This window comes from Dendrobates tinctorius, unplaced genomic scaffold (assembly GCF_039654945.1).
Source record: "Dendrobates tinctorius isolate UK_male_01 unplaced genomic scaffold, ASM3965494v1 ptg000094l, whole genome shotgun sequence".
Lineage (NCBI taxonomy): Eukaryota > Metazoa > Chordata > Amphibia > Anura > Dendrobatidae > Dendrobates > Dendrobates tinctorius.
In genome coordinates, this window is record NW_027361762.1 from 5,450,463 (window position 1) to 5,466,100 (window position 15,638).

The 15,638-nt window shown below is 43.2% G+C and overlaps 1 protein-coding gene across 1 annotated transcript in view; it reads left to right on the forward strand.

Moving 5' to 3' along the window:
- The window catches only part of GSG1 (germ cell associated 1), a 128,855-nt gene extending 124,024 nt beyond the window's left edge, over nucleotides 1-4,831 (forward strand). The window contains exons 4-6 of the mRNA XM_073586664.1: nucleotides 558-710; nucleotides 3,800-3,911; nucleotides 4,005-4,831. Coding sequence (XP_073442765.1) covers nucleotides 558-710; nucleotides 3,800-3,911; nucleotides 4,005-4,296 — 557 coding nt within the window. The 3' untranslated portion in view covers nucleotides 4,297-4,831. The remainder of the gene's footprint in view (nucleotides 1-557; nucleotides 711-3,799; nucleotides 3,912-4,004) is intronic.
- The last annotated feature ends 10,807 nt before the right edge of the window (nucleotides 4,832-15,638 follow it).

A 15,638-nucleotide genomic window follows, 5' to 3' on the forward strand; every position in this document is an offset into this window, starting at 1 on the left:
ATGGTATCTGATATTCATGGTATTTGTTCTTCATATGTTATCATGGGGTTTCCTCATTATTTGTAAATCCAAACATTGTAACCAAACCACTATTTTGCTAATTCAGGGGAATCTGTAAGGAACTTTTTTACTATGTAATCTGATAGCAGCACTATGTAGGGATATAGACCCTGATTTCAGCGATGTTTGATTTAGCTTACTGAGTGCAGCAATTATGATAGTCACAATTTTCTCTGCTGCAGATCTAGCAGAGCTCCATGGTAGAGCTGTTTCTATACCATATGTTTCTGTGTACATTGTATAGTAAGAGAAAACTGCTAATCAGTGCTGAGGGCGTGGTTGGACTAGAAGGCACAAGACAACTAGTCCTGTAGTGACCTATTGCTGATAAAACACTGATTGTATTGAAACCGCAAAACACAGCCTAGTAAGTGACACATCACTGGAATCAGGGTCCCTGCCTCTGCATCATGCTGCTCTCAGATTACCTTTATCTTAATCTAGTGCTAGAGTCACTTTAATTGCACATGCTATCACCTGTGTGTTCTCTGTTTCAGGGATTCTATGGCTTTCTTTAGGATCAGAGCTGGCGTACATTACATTGTTGGTCATTAGCTTTGTGCTGCTGCTGCTGGAAATTATTTACACTGGAAACCCTGTCTGTGGACTGAAGCTGAACGCATTTGCTGCAATGTCCTCGGTGCTTTCAGGTAACTTATCTGCTTCCCACAAGGTGATATTTGAAATGTGCTTAAAAGGTTCTTTCAAAGAGACAATTAGGCAGCATTTGGAAACCTATCATTAAATTCATGCTGCCTGAACCCCAGCAGCATGAATCAGACGCCGTTTGTGCCACTGCAGATGTGTATGTTTTACTCTGAATGCTGTGGCGCTCCAGAGTAGACATATTTTGGGGGGGGAGAGACATGATTAGTCTGAGGCAGGTCTCCAGTTGCTTCTCCTCGCTTAGCTTTATTTTTCAGCTCTCGCTCTATGTACGTAAATAGGGAAAGACCTGTTAGTCACCTGAAGTCAAGTGGAAGAAGACAATCAGGGACCTAAAAAATATATAAAGTGCTCTCAGTGAGAGAAACAAAATAGGAATCTTGTTGGTATGATACCTTTTAATGGCTAACAAATAATAGTGAATGTTGTTACAAAGCAAGCTTTTGGGACTGCTTATGTCCCTTCATCAGGCTAATATGGTATCAGCCTGATGAAGGGACGTAAGCAGTCCCGAAAGCTTGCTTTGTAACAACATTCACTATTATTTGTTAGCCATTAAAAGGTATCATACCCACAAGATTCCTATTTTGTTTCTCTCACTGAGAGCACTTTATATATTTTTTTTCTACTGGCTGACACGGTACCAAACCACTTTTTTTGTTTTACTAATCAGGGACCTGAAATAGACTAGTCAGCTGAGGCGCACAGTCCCCGGAGGATTCCAAAGTACTCGTATGTTTATGCTGACAAGGCTGCGTCATTTCAGAGTAAAACATACCTGGCTGCAGACACACATCTAGTTTCTGGTTAATGCTTCCAGCGGTTTGATGATAGAATGGCGTTAAATGGAATCTATCGCCAAATTTCAAAATGCAAACTGCATTCATTGTTAAAGGGGTTGTCCAGCGTTAGGCTACAAGTTTGCAGTCACTCAATGTGACTGCAGACTTATGAATCCTCACATCGCGTGCACTGCGTGCTGTGAGAATTCTCTTGTGCCAGCGTCGGGAGCAGATAACCTCGTAGCCACAAGTATGCAATGTCTAATCACCAAAGGTTGCAAAAGTTTTGTGGAACTCTCCATTGCTCAAAAATCATGTCATGACATCAGCTGAAATCTATCAGTGATTTGAAAGCAATTGTACCACTTAGTGAAAAATAATTTCAGCTGGTTCAACAGCCTATAAAAAGGTGTCGCATTACCGAGGAGCCCCACAAAAAAGTCTCATGATGAGTAAAACCAGTGAGATTTGTCAAGACCTTTGCAGCCTTATTGTTGCAAAACATACTAATGGCATTGGTTACAGAAGAATTTCTAAACTATTTAAGGTTCCAATGAGCACTGTTGGGGCTTTAATGCCAAAGTCTAAAGAATATGTAAGCACGCAACCCGCGGTTTATACTGTATTAATTTGAATTTTTGGAGGATTTTTAGTCCTCTTTTTGTGGTTTTTCTATGAAGTTTAGCGTTAGGACTCGCAAATGTGAGGACCCTTGACCTGGATTTTTAGCCTTGTAAAGTAGGGTGTCTGCCCTCATGGGATGCACCTAGATAGTGCTGGGCAGGCTGCCTGTTCTAATAGTATGGGCATCATTAATAGGCTGTAAGCCAGACACTGTGCATTACCTGTGTGTGACCAGACTATAGAAGCCTCTTTTGTGCAGTCATATACTAAGTAAACACCCCCTCCATGAGTTGGTAGGATGGGAGTGGTTGACTCATCAGTATTTTGCACCTGTATTGCCAACATCTTTACCACATGGGTTTGATGCATCCTGGGAGTGTACTAGTTCAGATACCTGGACAGGTAAGCACTGCAATCCCTGTATACTGTATTTATTCCAAAATCACACATGAGCAATGCATGCGACTAGTTTCTCCATACAGGAGGCGTTTTGAAGCTGTCATCACCAACAAAGGCTTGTGTATGAAGTATTAAAAACATTTCAGCAAGTGTGTTCAATACTTTTTTCTGGGTCATTTTTCACTATTATATATAACTTAATTTATGGACATCTGTGGTTTGATTTCTTTGCCTGTGTGGATTGGATGGATTTTTACCGATATCTGGAGAGATCTATATTTCAATAGCACCTTTAGAAATATAGTTAGTTAAAAAAATTGGCGACGTGCTCAATACTTATTTCACCCGCTGTACTTACTGAAGCCACTGTCACTTTAGTGCCTGCTTTCGGCACCGTTTTTTAAGGCCTGCAGTAGTGATGATATGTCTACACTTGACTGCCACAGCCAATCACTGAGTGTCTTGTGCTGTCTACATCAGCATCATGCTAAGCCAGTGATTGGCTGCTGTGGCCGTATGATCTAGATGCAACATCACATCTGCAGACCTGTCAAAACCCCCCAGAGCGGAGCAGCAGAGAATCAGTGGTAAAGTGGTAGGGACTTCAGAAGGTAAGTAAACCATAATCAGCATTGCCTGAAGTGTTTATTGAAAATGGACAACACCTCAAAGGAAAAAACTATCAGTCTTATCTCACATGCTGTACAATCGCAGCGCCGTTCTGTCTTAATGTTACATTGCAAGTGTACCTACAAAATAAACCTTAATTTAACGCAGTCTTGATTTGGTATAAAGAATGTAAAAATCTTTTCTCAGGGTTTCTCAAGGGTACTGTGTCACACATTATATATACACCACTGGGATGAATTTGGGCAGCTTTTGGCTGCATAGTCTAGATTTATACTCTTGAAATATTAGACAATATTAGTAAATCTGGCTCAAAATATTTAATTTTGATTGAAATATAGCAACATTTCTTTGATCCGTATTTGATAATCTGATAATATTTTATTTTGATTTTTCTTGGTAAAAGGGAGTTTTAAATACTGAATATCCAATAATTGGGCTTTACTTGGTTTAATGGGAGTATATGACTAACAGGAATGAACATAGAGGATTAGTGTACCGAGCGGTTGGGTAGATCGAATCATTAGTGATCATGCTTTTAAGCCCCAGGTAGCATGAAACAATTGAATAATACTAATAATTATAACTAATCATGATATTCAGTATTCATCCAGGTTTTTAAGATGCTCTCTTTTCTGCAGGACTTTTTGGGATGGTGGCACACATGATGTACACTCAGGTTTTCCAAGCCACTGTAAGCCTTGGACCAGAGGACTGGAGGCCACATTCATGGGATTATGGTTGGGCATTCTAGTAAGTTCATGAATAATTCAAAATGCTTCTACTTAAATAATTTTAGGAGTATTTTTTATTTTTTTTAAGAGAAACCTTTTCTGTGTATTTTAGCACTGCATGGGCTTCCTTCACCTGCTGTATGGTTTCTGCTGTTACAACACTCAACACTTACACCAAAACTGTCCTTGAATTCCGGAGAAATCAAAAAGCATTTCAGCAAAACTTGAAGGAGCAAACCTGCTTTTTGAACCACAAAGGGATGGATTTCTATAGAGACAAACCTATCCATTGTGTGTCAGAAAGTGTGGACTTCTACACTGAACTTCAAAAGAAAGTCCTTCTGCGTGACCATTCAATGGATCTTGAGGATGTTGAAGAATCCATGGAAGAGGAACATTGCTAGAAAATCATTTGGAATGCTACACTATTTGGAAAGTCTGATCAGCACAGTGAACACTTCTGTAGGGACGATGAGTGAAAATGAAGAATGCATTGTGATAAGGATTCCTTCTACGCATCAGTGACAAGTTGTCCTATAGCAAGTCAAGGGAAATAGACTTCTCCATCTTCCTCTTTTAATCAACACATCAGAAATAAGGTAGTTAGGAACTAAGATGGACAAATTTGACTCCATGTGGTCACTTTGGGATCCTACCTAGTCACCTACTAATTGCAATGGTCTATACCTAATTCTCCCTGGCAATCACTTTTTTCTTCCGCTACATCCCTATTGTGCCCCTTATTATCTTCCACACGGTCTATGTGTTTTTGTCTTTGATTATACAATTCACTTTTCAATACATGGATAAAGAAGCGTTGTCTAATTCATTTTATTATAAGACTTTTCATGTTGGACAATGCGACTGTACGTTGGAGTCTCATCTTCAATGTGATAGGGAATATACTTTGGAATAAAATGATTATTTTTATTAATTGTATTAATATTTCGCAAGTACATGAACCACTTTATCACATGCCATATGCAGAACATTATCATACCTTACAGGGTAATACTATTTCAACTATTAAAACAAGGAGCCCTTTCTTTTACCAGACAGTTTTACCACTTTCCTGTTCCAAGATCCCTTTGCCTATTATAATAAAACATAGTTTGCCAATTTCTGATCACTAAAATTTGTCTTCACCCTATTGAAAGGGAATCCGTCAGCAGATTGTTACTAGGTAATCTGATTGAGAAAGTTTAGGGCATAAAATGGCCAAGTTATGTGTACCTGGAAGCCACGTTAAGGCATTTCTCGTTTTCCAGGTCCCTATTCTATGCCAATCCTCACTAAGACTGTAGTCTCCATCTGAATGGCCATTTTATGCGCTAAACTTTCTCAATTTTTCATACTTCTAATGCAGTAATGCAATTCATTATTCATTTTTCATGTTTGCATGGTTTGGCGCTACAGTGTGCTTCCTTTTTTGATTGAATGTATATGAGTTGGTAACTCTGGGTTAAGCACTTGTTCACACTATGCTTATGCTTGGATGTGACGGTCAGTTTTTGAAATTTCTTTCTCTAACTTTGACTTTTTTCCTATAAATAGCGTCAACGTATTCTGCAGCTTGTACAAAGAGTGTATGCAGTCACAATGGACAGGGTTTTTTTAAACTGTAACTGTTTAGTTACAGTTTTGGAGCAAACACAGAAACAACATTACAAAATGACAAAAGTACAAACTTTTAATTATAGCGAAAAAGAATGCAAAACAAAGGTGACAGGGTGGAGGAGGGGTAGCTAAAGAAGGAGGGGAAAGAGAGGGACATAGGGTTGAGAGGGAAGTGTAAAGAGGCAAAGGAATCCTAGCCAGCGGAAGGGGCAGAGTAAAAGGAGAATCCAAGGCTGTGGAAGTCTGTGTGGGTCACGGTGGTAGAGCAGAGGGGTATGATTACTGTTGTCTGTCCGTGGAGCCCACATTTGATTGACTTTGTCTATGTTATAAGGCAACATGGCTGACAATTTTAGTTGACCATATACCATGAGATCCTCTTCTTTACTTCCATCAGGTCTAATCCTGGTTTTCTCCATATTTAGGCCATGGTCTATCTAGCTGCCAGGAAAATAAGAGTGTGGGAATGTAAGGGGGTGAAGAGAAGGAGGAACTTAAATGGGGTTACCTCTCCTGCTCCGTGTCCGGAACCACCTGGCCAGGCAGAAGCGTTTCCTGCGGGAAGGTTATCAGACCTGGACCGACCCTTCCATGTGACTGCGGGGGGCGGAGACCTGTTAGGAGGGGCTGCGCGTAGGAAGCAGAGTAGAGTCAGGGCAGGAAAGTACAGCGCACAGGACAGAGAGCTGTCAGCTGCACCGCATTCCCGGAGTGAGAGAACCGTCTGGCTGAGGACTGAGACAGACAGTACGCGGTGAGCGTCCTTTGTGTGAATGTGGACCCACCAATCTCTGTGACCAAAGGAGACTCCCCTGACAAGTAGTGCGTGCAGGCCCGGCATGCACAGTGACAGACCTGAGCCCCTGAGAGAAGTAGCTGGACTGACCGAGGAGCGCGGCATCGTTCCTGTGGTGACACATTCTGAGTGTGAACTTGTGACTAAGAGTGGTGAGAGCAGGACCCCCTCTCACCGCCCAGCATCCTGTTGTTTTCCCCATAGGCCATTTCTTCATTGTGGACAGAGACTTGCGAGAATGCACGTGCCGCTGTTGACGGCGCCAACGTTGGAGAAGTAGACCCTTCAATCAAGCCTTCTTCAGACTATAAGTTTATTCCTGCCTACATTTATCTCCTTAACTACCGTATTACCGTTTATTTGTTGCAATTATTATCCCCCTTGTTGCTCCTCCCTGCGTGGAGTGAATATCCTTGTAAATAAACCTTTAACTCTTGGTCTGCCTCAGATCTGTGATGACATCCTCTGTACCTGCAGGTTATTACAGGAATACTTAGGAACACTGGGGATACGTTTATTCAGCAAGGCCTCCCAGGGATTTCTGTTAAGCTTGTGGCCCGTGACTGAGAAGATAAGGAGGTATACTCTGATCCAGACTCATGGACACTGTTTTTAATTAAGGCTAATATTCTAACGTTCCTTCACTTTGGCATAAAGCATAGGAAGGTAATTAAGGCAATGTGCTTAGTGAATATACTAGAATATTGTTAAACTTGGTCCTAAGCTAGCAGCATTTTTGGAATAAGAAAATAAAGAGAGTATACAAGCTCTGTGCAGATGTTGCTTTGATCTTACGGTTCTAATGTTGTAGAAATGCTAACCACTGAGCGTCCTTATTGCTCACATTATTCACGCACCGCTATGGCCACTTTTTATATCCTGCAAGCCATTGAAGTCACTCTTTTTCCTAAACGACTGCCCTTCTCTGTGCTCCACAATTCCCCTGTTGGCTTCTCCTTCTGCAACATTAAGCTGTCATATCCAGTTAGATTTCCGCCAGACTCTACATTGCATCTAGCTCCGCAGCCCTTATGTCTGCCAATTACTTCTTTCAGTCTTCACGGATCAAGAAGGAAAACAGTTTACAGATTTTGTTCTTATGATTAATATTGATGACGTTTTTTAGCCTTTGATACTAAAGATCTGCACATGTTTAGGATTTATATGATGTTGTATAGGTTGACATACTAACGAGACACTGTTCTGTTTCTATAGCTTTTGTTGTCCCTTGCTGACATGGTTATAGATTCATGCCAGGCGACCACCAAAACCCATTTATTTTTTACATCTAGAACAAATGCTGATGGCAGATGATGCAGATTGTGATTCGGGGTAATTCTATTCATTGGAACCTATGCCAGGCTGCTTGCGCAGGTTTCTTCTCCACCCTTGCCCTGCACATGTTCAAGACATGGTAACCTTGACTGCATAATCTCCAATAAACAAATCAAGGCCTTATCTGTAATCCAGGGATTAGGCGATTCCTTAAAAAAACTGTAGGGAAATTAGTTATGAAAAAGGGATTCAAACCACTAAATGAAATACACAGATTAATGGAGGAGGATCTGGGATGATTCCCATAATCCATTGCTTTTTTCCTTTCTTTGTAGTCATGACCTAGCAATTGGTATGATCACCACAGTTTAGCTGGATACATTTATTCTTCATTTGTAATTACTGTAATAATATGGGCACAATGTTATACTTTGTCTTTGCAAAATATGCATTCACTCCATATGCAATATAAGGCACATCTGTAAATGTGAACATTTTTTCTCATTTGAAAGGCTGGTTTCACATTAGCGTTTTCTGCGCAGCGCTTCCATGCGCATGCGTCATGCGTACCTATGTTTAATATGGCGTGCGCATGGTCTTGCGTTTGCATGCGTTTTCATGCGCATGCGTTTTTTCAAGGTGTGCGCCTAGGCTGTTGCATTTTTGGGTCCGCCGAAAGGCGTCAAAAAAGCGCATGCGCATGCTTGCACACGGATTGCAACAAAATAACGCATTACAGTCTATGGGAACGCAGGCATGCGCATGGACATGCGTTCATCTGTGTTTTTGTGCGCATGCATTATTGGCGTAAAAATGTGTAGACACTGGTTTTAACCCCTAGAGAATGAATGCGCATAAATAAACGCAAACGCATGCAAAAACGCATGATGCGTTTTTTTGCATGCGTTTCTATTGCGCACGATGTGCTGTGCAAAAAAACGCTAATGTGAAATTAGCCTAACTGATTTGATGCTTATTTCTTGTGCGCATCTACAGCAGGGAATAGCAGAATTATTCTTCATCATCACGTGTTGGATTTCTAAAAATGTAGAAATTGAGCGCAAATCATACAGCACTTGGGAACATAGTCTTTTAGATTTTCTTCTTCTGTGTTTCTAGACAGTGAGTAAAGTCACGTGCAGACTTCAGTATTTGTAGCCAAAATCAGGAGAGGAACAATAAGAGGAAAAGTATAATAGAAACCCGTCACCACTTCTGCATTTATCACCCACTCCTGGTTTTGGCTTACAAATACTGTGGTAAAAAACTCACCAAATACTCAACGTGTGCAAGTGGCCTAATAGCAAAAATTCCATAAAATAAACTGAAACTTTTCAACATTGTTTAATGCTTGGAATTTTTAAAGTGAACCTGACAGCAGGATTGTGCTCTGTAAACTACAGACACTGTCAGGTTTCCCCTGTTAAACTGATCAAAATGATACCTGGGATGAAGAAATCCATCTTGTGGTTCTTGTGTAATCAGTGTTAGAAATTTTCAGTTAATGAGATGCCCATGCTCCGGGGTGGGACTGTAGACAGAGTCTTATCTTCCTGCTCTAAGCCAGAGAAACCAAAGAACGACCTGCCCACAGGCTATACCGAAGCACAAACAGTCTGTCTCTATAATGAGGAACATGTTTGTGCTTCAAGGCGGCCTGTGAGCAAGTTTGTCCTCGGTTTCTTTGGCTTAAGGCCCCGTCACACGCTGATTTTGTGACGCCACAGCGATCTCGCCAGCAAGATCGCTGTGTGTGATGGGGATCAGTGACCAGCCCCCCCGCCGGGTATCGCTGATCGTTCTCGATCGGCCTGGGCCATTTTTTGATCGCTGGTCTCCCGCTGGCCAGCGCGCATCGCTGCATGTGGCAGCGAGAGACCAGCGATCAGCGACGCTGGACGCTAGTTTCTAATGTAAACATCGGGTATCCAGGAGCCGCGGCTCTTGGATACCCGCTGTTTACCTTGGAAATCGGCGTACATGCTGGTTTCCAAGGTAAACAGCGGGTATCCAGGAGCCGTGCGGCTCTTAGATACCCGCTGTTTACCTTGGAAACCAGTGTGTACGCCGGTTTCCAAGGTAAACAGCGGGTATCCAAGAGCCACGGCTCCTGAATACCCGATGTTTACATTAGAAACCAGCTTGCTCACTGGTCCTGAACGCTGGAGGGGCTGTCTATATGACCGCTCACCAGCGATCAGCCTAGCGATGTCCCAGTGATCCCATCCATGTCGGATCGTTGGTAGGATCGCTGGGACATCGTTATGTGTAACGGGGCCTTTAGAGCAGGAAGATAAGCCAGAGCAGGAAGATGGAGCTGCACTACCAGACACAGCTAGCCACACGGATTACCTGATGTGTCTGTGTAATTGGGAGTGGCAAACATCCCATTAAAAAAATAGAAATCTTGCCATTTTCAGACTGGCCACTAAGTCATATTTTACACTCCTACTTTTCAGAAGTTTCATTTGTCGCAGTCGCACGGGCCGAGGGTACTCGGTAACCAGGCAGGCAGTCTATCAGGGATACCACAGCGGTGATTGCCCAGCATGGTGGACCATACGGACAAGTGAAAGGGGAGTATTTACAGGGGGTATTAGTTTATGGTTTTATCGTGAAGCCAGGTGAGGTGTCTTGCCAGGAATGACCAGAACTGCATGTGGGGTCCCCAGGGGATAGATAGTAATGCAGTGCAGCAAGATGGATCACTCCCCTCAGCAGGAGTAATGCCCTGGGGCAATGATGGGAGCTGTAGTGAGCAGTGCAGCAGAAAGAAGCAAGGAGGCGATGGAATTCAGTCTTTACCTTTACTGATAATGCATGCAGGTTGAATCCAGGGGTTCTGGTCACCAGGTCCAGGGTCTGGCCAGTCTGGGAGCAGCTGGAGTCCACTCCACTAAGTGGGTAGAATAAGGCTGTGTGCACACGATGCGTTTTTTTAAGCGTTTCCGCAGCGTTTGAGCCGGCTCAGACGCTGCAGAAACGCTTAAAAGATGCATCAAATTAATTAGCATGCACTTTTGGCTTTCTGTGCCAATGCATGCGTTTTTAACCGCTCAGGAATCGCTTAGCGGCTAAAAACGCAGCATGCTCATTAATTTCCGCATTGCTGAGCGTTTTTAGCCATCCCCAATGATCCCAGAAATCGCGTGTCAAAAAACGCGTCAAAAACACGTCAAAAATCGCGCGGAAAAAGACGCGCGATTTCTGGGAAATGGATCCTTTTCCTGAGCGTTTAAAAACGCTAGCGTGTGCGCATAGCCTAAGCCTTCCTTTCTATGCCCGTATATTTGGAGATTCAACAGCTTATGAGCTGATCTGTACTCCCTGCTTGTGTTCTGTAGCAGCTACACCCAGCATACATTGCGAGCTCTTTGTAAGCTGTTCTCTAGGTCCCAGCTCTAAGCCCTCTATAATGTGGTACTTCTAGTGCTGCAGGGGTGGCCCAAGGACCTGCAATCCCTCGGACTCCAGATGCTGCTCTCAGGAGTTTCAATCCCTGGTAGCCTAGGAGTCTGGTCTCCTGCTGTCTTTGTAATCCTAGGGTGAGCCTTCCATAGCTCCAACCCCTGGAAACTCCATATGCTCCTTCTTCCCTTCCCTTCCTCACACTACACTCTCCTACTCCTCCCCCCCAGCCAGACGGGGCAGTCACCCTCCAAACTAGGGGCTTTATTCCCCCTTCTGGTCAGGGATGGATTTGTGTGTGGATGCATGACATGATACCATCACCGGTTAGGGAGGCGATACCATTGTGGCGGCCGGACCGCAGGGACACCACACATTCAGACAGGATTACAGTGAAAGGTAACATTTCTATAGTAGATTCCAAAGGATCCTTCGTTCTCAACAGAATATGGTTACAAACAACCAGTATGATATAAATTTGCTCAGGTTAAATCTGAAGCTAAATTGCAGTGATACAATATAACTGCTGTATGACGCAAGAGCTTTTCTTCCGTGTCCCATGAGAATATGGATGGTAGAAGTAAAAACAGCAAGTAGGCTCTTCTTTGAGCTGTAGGTGACTATGCTTCTCTGTACCCATAGTATTCTGACTCCATAACTAAACTGCAAGTGTAGGGTGCTGAGACACCGTTTCTAGTCTGCCTCTTTCAACTGTTACTCACACAGAGTGATGTCCTCAGATATCTTGAAGTCAACTGTAGGAGGCATGTATGAAGAATCCAGAAGAAGGTTTATTTTCCAGTTGAATTCTTGTAGATTTGCACATATACAGCAAGTAAAAAAGAATTTTCGGAAAAAAAGGCTGCAAACACATGAGCTTCTAAGATGTCTGATAGACAGTGAATGAGGAAGAAGGGATGGGTTGCTGACATCTGACCTACATCAGAGAGAGACAGGGAGAGAGGAAGGACAAACTTCTAAGAGAGCAAACCTGATTGCATAGCAACGAAACAACACAATGTATTATAATTATTATACATGTATTATTCCCGTATAATGGGAAATGACACTCCCCATCTGAAAACTTTACATTTCACGATGATTCCATTTTGATGTGAGGTCCTTGTATGATGTCTACCGCCGTTCTTGGAACCTGAAAGATAAAAACACAAAAACATGGAATATTAAACTGAAAACAACTGTAAAGTACAATTTTATGATTGGTGGCCTGTAGTTCACAACAGTAGTGTAATCCAAGTTCAATTGGAAACCCATCTTCTGACTGAGGAAGCCGCAACTTGAAAACACTTCCATCAACCCAACAATCCATACAGTTAAAGTTCCATGTCTTAATACACCTGAGGTGTATGGTGATATGCTCCCCGCTATAAGCTGTGTGCAGTAGTAATGTGCTCCAAGTGATGCCTTCTCTCATGAAGTACTTGGTGATATGTCAGTTGAATACCAGCCTGCACATCCGATGACCAGCTTGGGAAGCCTCAAGAATGAAGAGGCCTTAGCTTCAATCATGGTGTCTTAGATGTGCGGCATGTAGAGACGGCTGGTCTGATCTCCCCATCAAAGGCCAGACCCTCAAATAATTCATATGTGTTGCTGGCATCAGCAGAACAAGGGTCCTCATGTAAAAAGCATGGAGACCACAGCCAGGTGTTGTTGTAAAGGCTAGATTTGGCCATGCATCTTGTTTCTCTATTGGCTGATTTCAGGCCAGCAGAGAAGTGGTGCCACTGTTCAGGGGAAACTTCAGCAACCTCTGCTGCCAGTACAGCAGCACAAAGTCCAAGCCCTGGTACAGAGTGTGCAGGTTTTGGGGCTAGTTTGGCCATGTCCAGGATGAATCCGCAATGCACTTTGTTACTGGTCTCCGAGGTTATCAAAAAGGTCACTGAAGACATGGCCTCTGTAGATGCGTCAGGGAAAATGTGGACTTCTCTTCTGATGGTATCTGATAGGGAATTTAAGGAAAAACAACATGGGATTTGGAGCTGTTCTAAGAAAATCAGAGACTTCTTCCATGTCTCCCACCTTTGTAATTTCTGGGTCGGTAGCGGAGTGTCCCAGTCAATGTTCTCAGCGGTCAACTGTCTCAACAGTATTTTCCTTTGAAAGGGGATGGGTGCTATAAACCAGAGAGAATTGTAGATGCTGTTCACAACAGATAAGACTCTTTGGTTTGGTGAAGGGTTTATCACTGATTGACACCTGGAATGTGAATTTGTCCTATTTAAAGGGAATCTGTCACCCCATTTTTGGCCTATAAGATGCGGCCAAAATTCTGTAATGCTGTAGATAAGCCCCAGATGTAACCTGAAAGATAAAACAAACGAGTTAGATTATACTCACCCAGGGGCAGTCCCGGGTCCGGTCCGATCTCTAGAAGATAAGAGGCGCCGGACCGGACCGCAACGCCCACCTCACCGGACCACGCCCCCGGGTAAGTATAATCTAACTTGCTTTTCTTCTCTTTCAGGTTACATCGGGGGCCTATCTACAGCATTACAGAATGCTGTAGATAAGCCCCTGATGGCGGTGGCCGCAGCTTATATGCTGAAAATGAGGTGACAGATTCTCTTTAATGTCCCAAAGCAGACCAAGGCTGCATTGCATAGGAGGAACATCAGAACCCAGATCGAGGTCATTTACTCATGTTGCGTGGTCCTCAGATAGGAATGCCCTCATTACCTCCTGGATGTTGGAGATGATCTTATGAATCCTAAGGTTTGATGCAGACAGCAGTTCCTGTTTCCTGGAGAGCAGGTCAATTGTTTTTTCACTTGTGGGCAAGGACTTAAGTCTATCATCAACATAGAAGATCTTCACAAGTAGACAAGCATCAGATCCATACTCTATCTAGCAGGTGAGGAGCTGTTCCTGAAGGCATGTTCCTTGTACCACAGTACCCTGAGGTAGTTTCTACTGTCTTCTCTCACAATAAAATAATTAAACATTTGCTGAATGTCGGCCATTACTGCAACAGGATCATGTCTGAAGCAAACCATTACTCATATAAGGCTGTTGATTAGGTTAGGCCCAGTGAGAAGCAGGTTATTGAGAGAGATACATTCATACTGAGCACTGGAGTTAAACACTTCCCTGATTTGGTTAGGTTTGTAAGGGTGATAGACACCAAAGGATGGAATATATCAGCATTCTTCTTCCTTCAGTGATGGTGTGAGCTCTGCATGATCTCTATCAAAGATATTCTGCATGAAGTCAACAAAATGTTTCTCCCAGGGGCGGACACAGACTGTAGTGGGCCCCTGTGCAAGAAATTTTTTGGGCCCCCCCCCGCCCTTCATAGGGCAACAAAGTTATTTGTTATCTAATATTGAGGCTATGCAGGGCTGGATATAATATATGTATAGAATATAATGTAACCCCCCATAGAATATAATGCAGTCCCCCCATATAGTATAATGCAGCCACTCCATAGAATATATGGCAACCCCCTCATAGGATATAATGCAGCCCCTTATATAGTATAATGTAGCCTCTCCATAGAATTCAATGTAGCCCTCCTCATATAGTATAGTGCAGCCCCATAGAATATAATAAATGTAATACAGCCCCCCTATAGAATATAATGTAGCCCCAAATAGAATATAATACAGCCCATCTCCCCATAGAATATAATATAGCCCCCCATATTATATAACACAGCCTCCCCCTATAGAATATAATATAAAATGTACCCCCATGGTATATAACACAGCTGCATACTATATAGCCCAGCACCACATGGTATATAGCCCAGCCCACCATGGTATACAGCCCACCATGGTATACAGCCCAGTCCACCATGGTATACAGCATAGCATGGTATATAGCCCACCATGGTATAATACAGCCCAGCATGGTATATAGCCCCCCAGAATGGTATAATACAGCCCAGCATGGTATATAGACCCCCCAAAACGGTATAATACAGTCCAGCATGGTATATAGCCCCCCAGAATGGTATAATACAGCCCAGCATAGTATAATACAGCCCAGCATGGTATATAGCCCCCCTGCATGGTATAATACAGCCCAGCATGGTATATTTCCCCCCCAGCATGGTAAAATACAGCCTAGCATGGTATATAGCCCACCCAGCATGGTATAATACAGCCCAGCATGATATATAGCCCCCCAGCATGGTATAATATAGCCCAGCATGGTGTATAGCCCCCCCAGAATGGTATAAAACAGCCCAGCATGGTATAATACAGCCCAGTATGGTATATAGCCCCCGAAAATGATATAATACAGCCCAGCATGGTATATAGCCCCCCCAGCATGGTATATAGCCCCCAGCATGATATAATACAGCCCAGCATGGTACATGGCCCAGCATGGTATAATACAGCCCAGCATGGTATATAGCCCTCCCAGCATGGTATAATACAGCCCAGCATGGTATATAGCCCCCCAGCATGGTATAATACAGCCCAGCATGGTATATAGCCCCCCCCAGCATGGTATAATACAGCCCAGCATGGTATATAGCCCCCCTAGCATGGCATAATACAGCCCAGCATGGTATATAGCCCCCCAGCATGGTATAATACAGCCCAGTATGGTATATAGCCCCCCCAGCATGGTATAATACAGCCCAGCATGGTATATAGCCCCCTCCGGCATGGTATA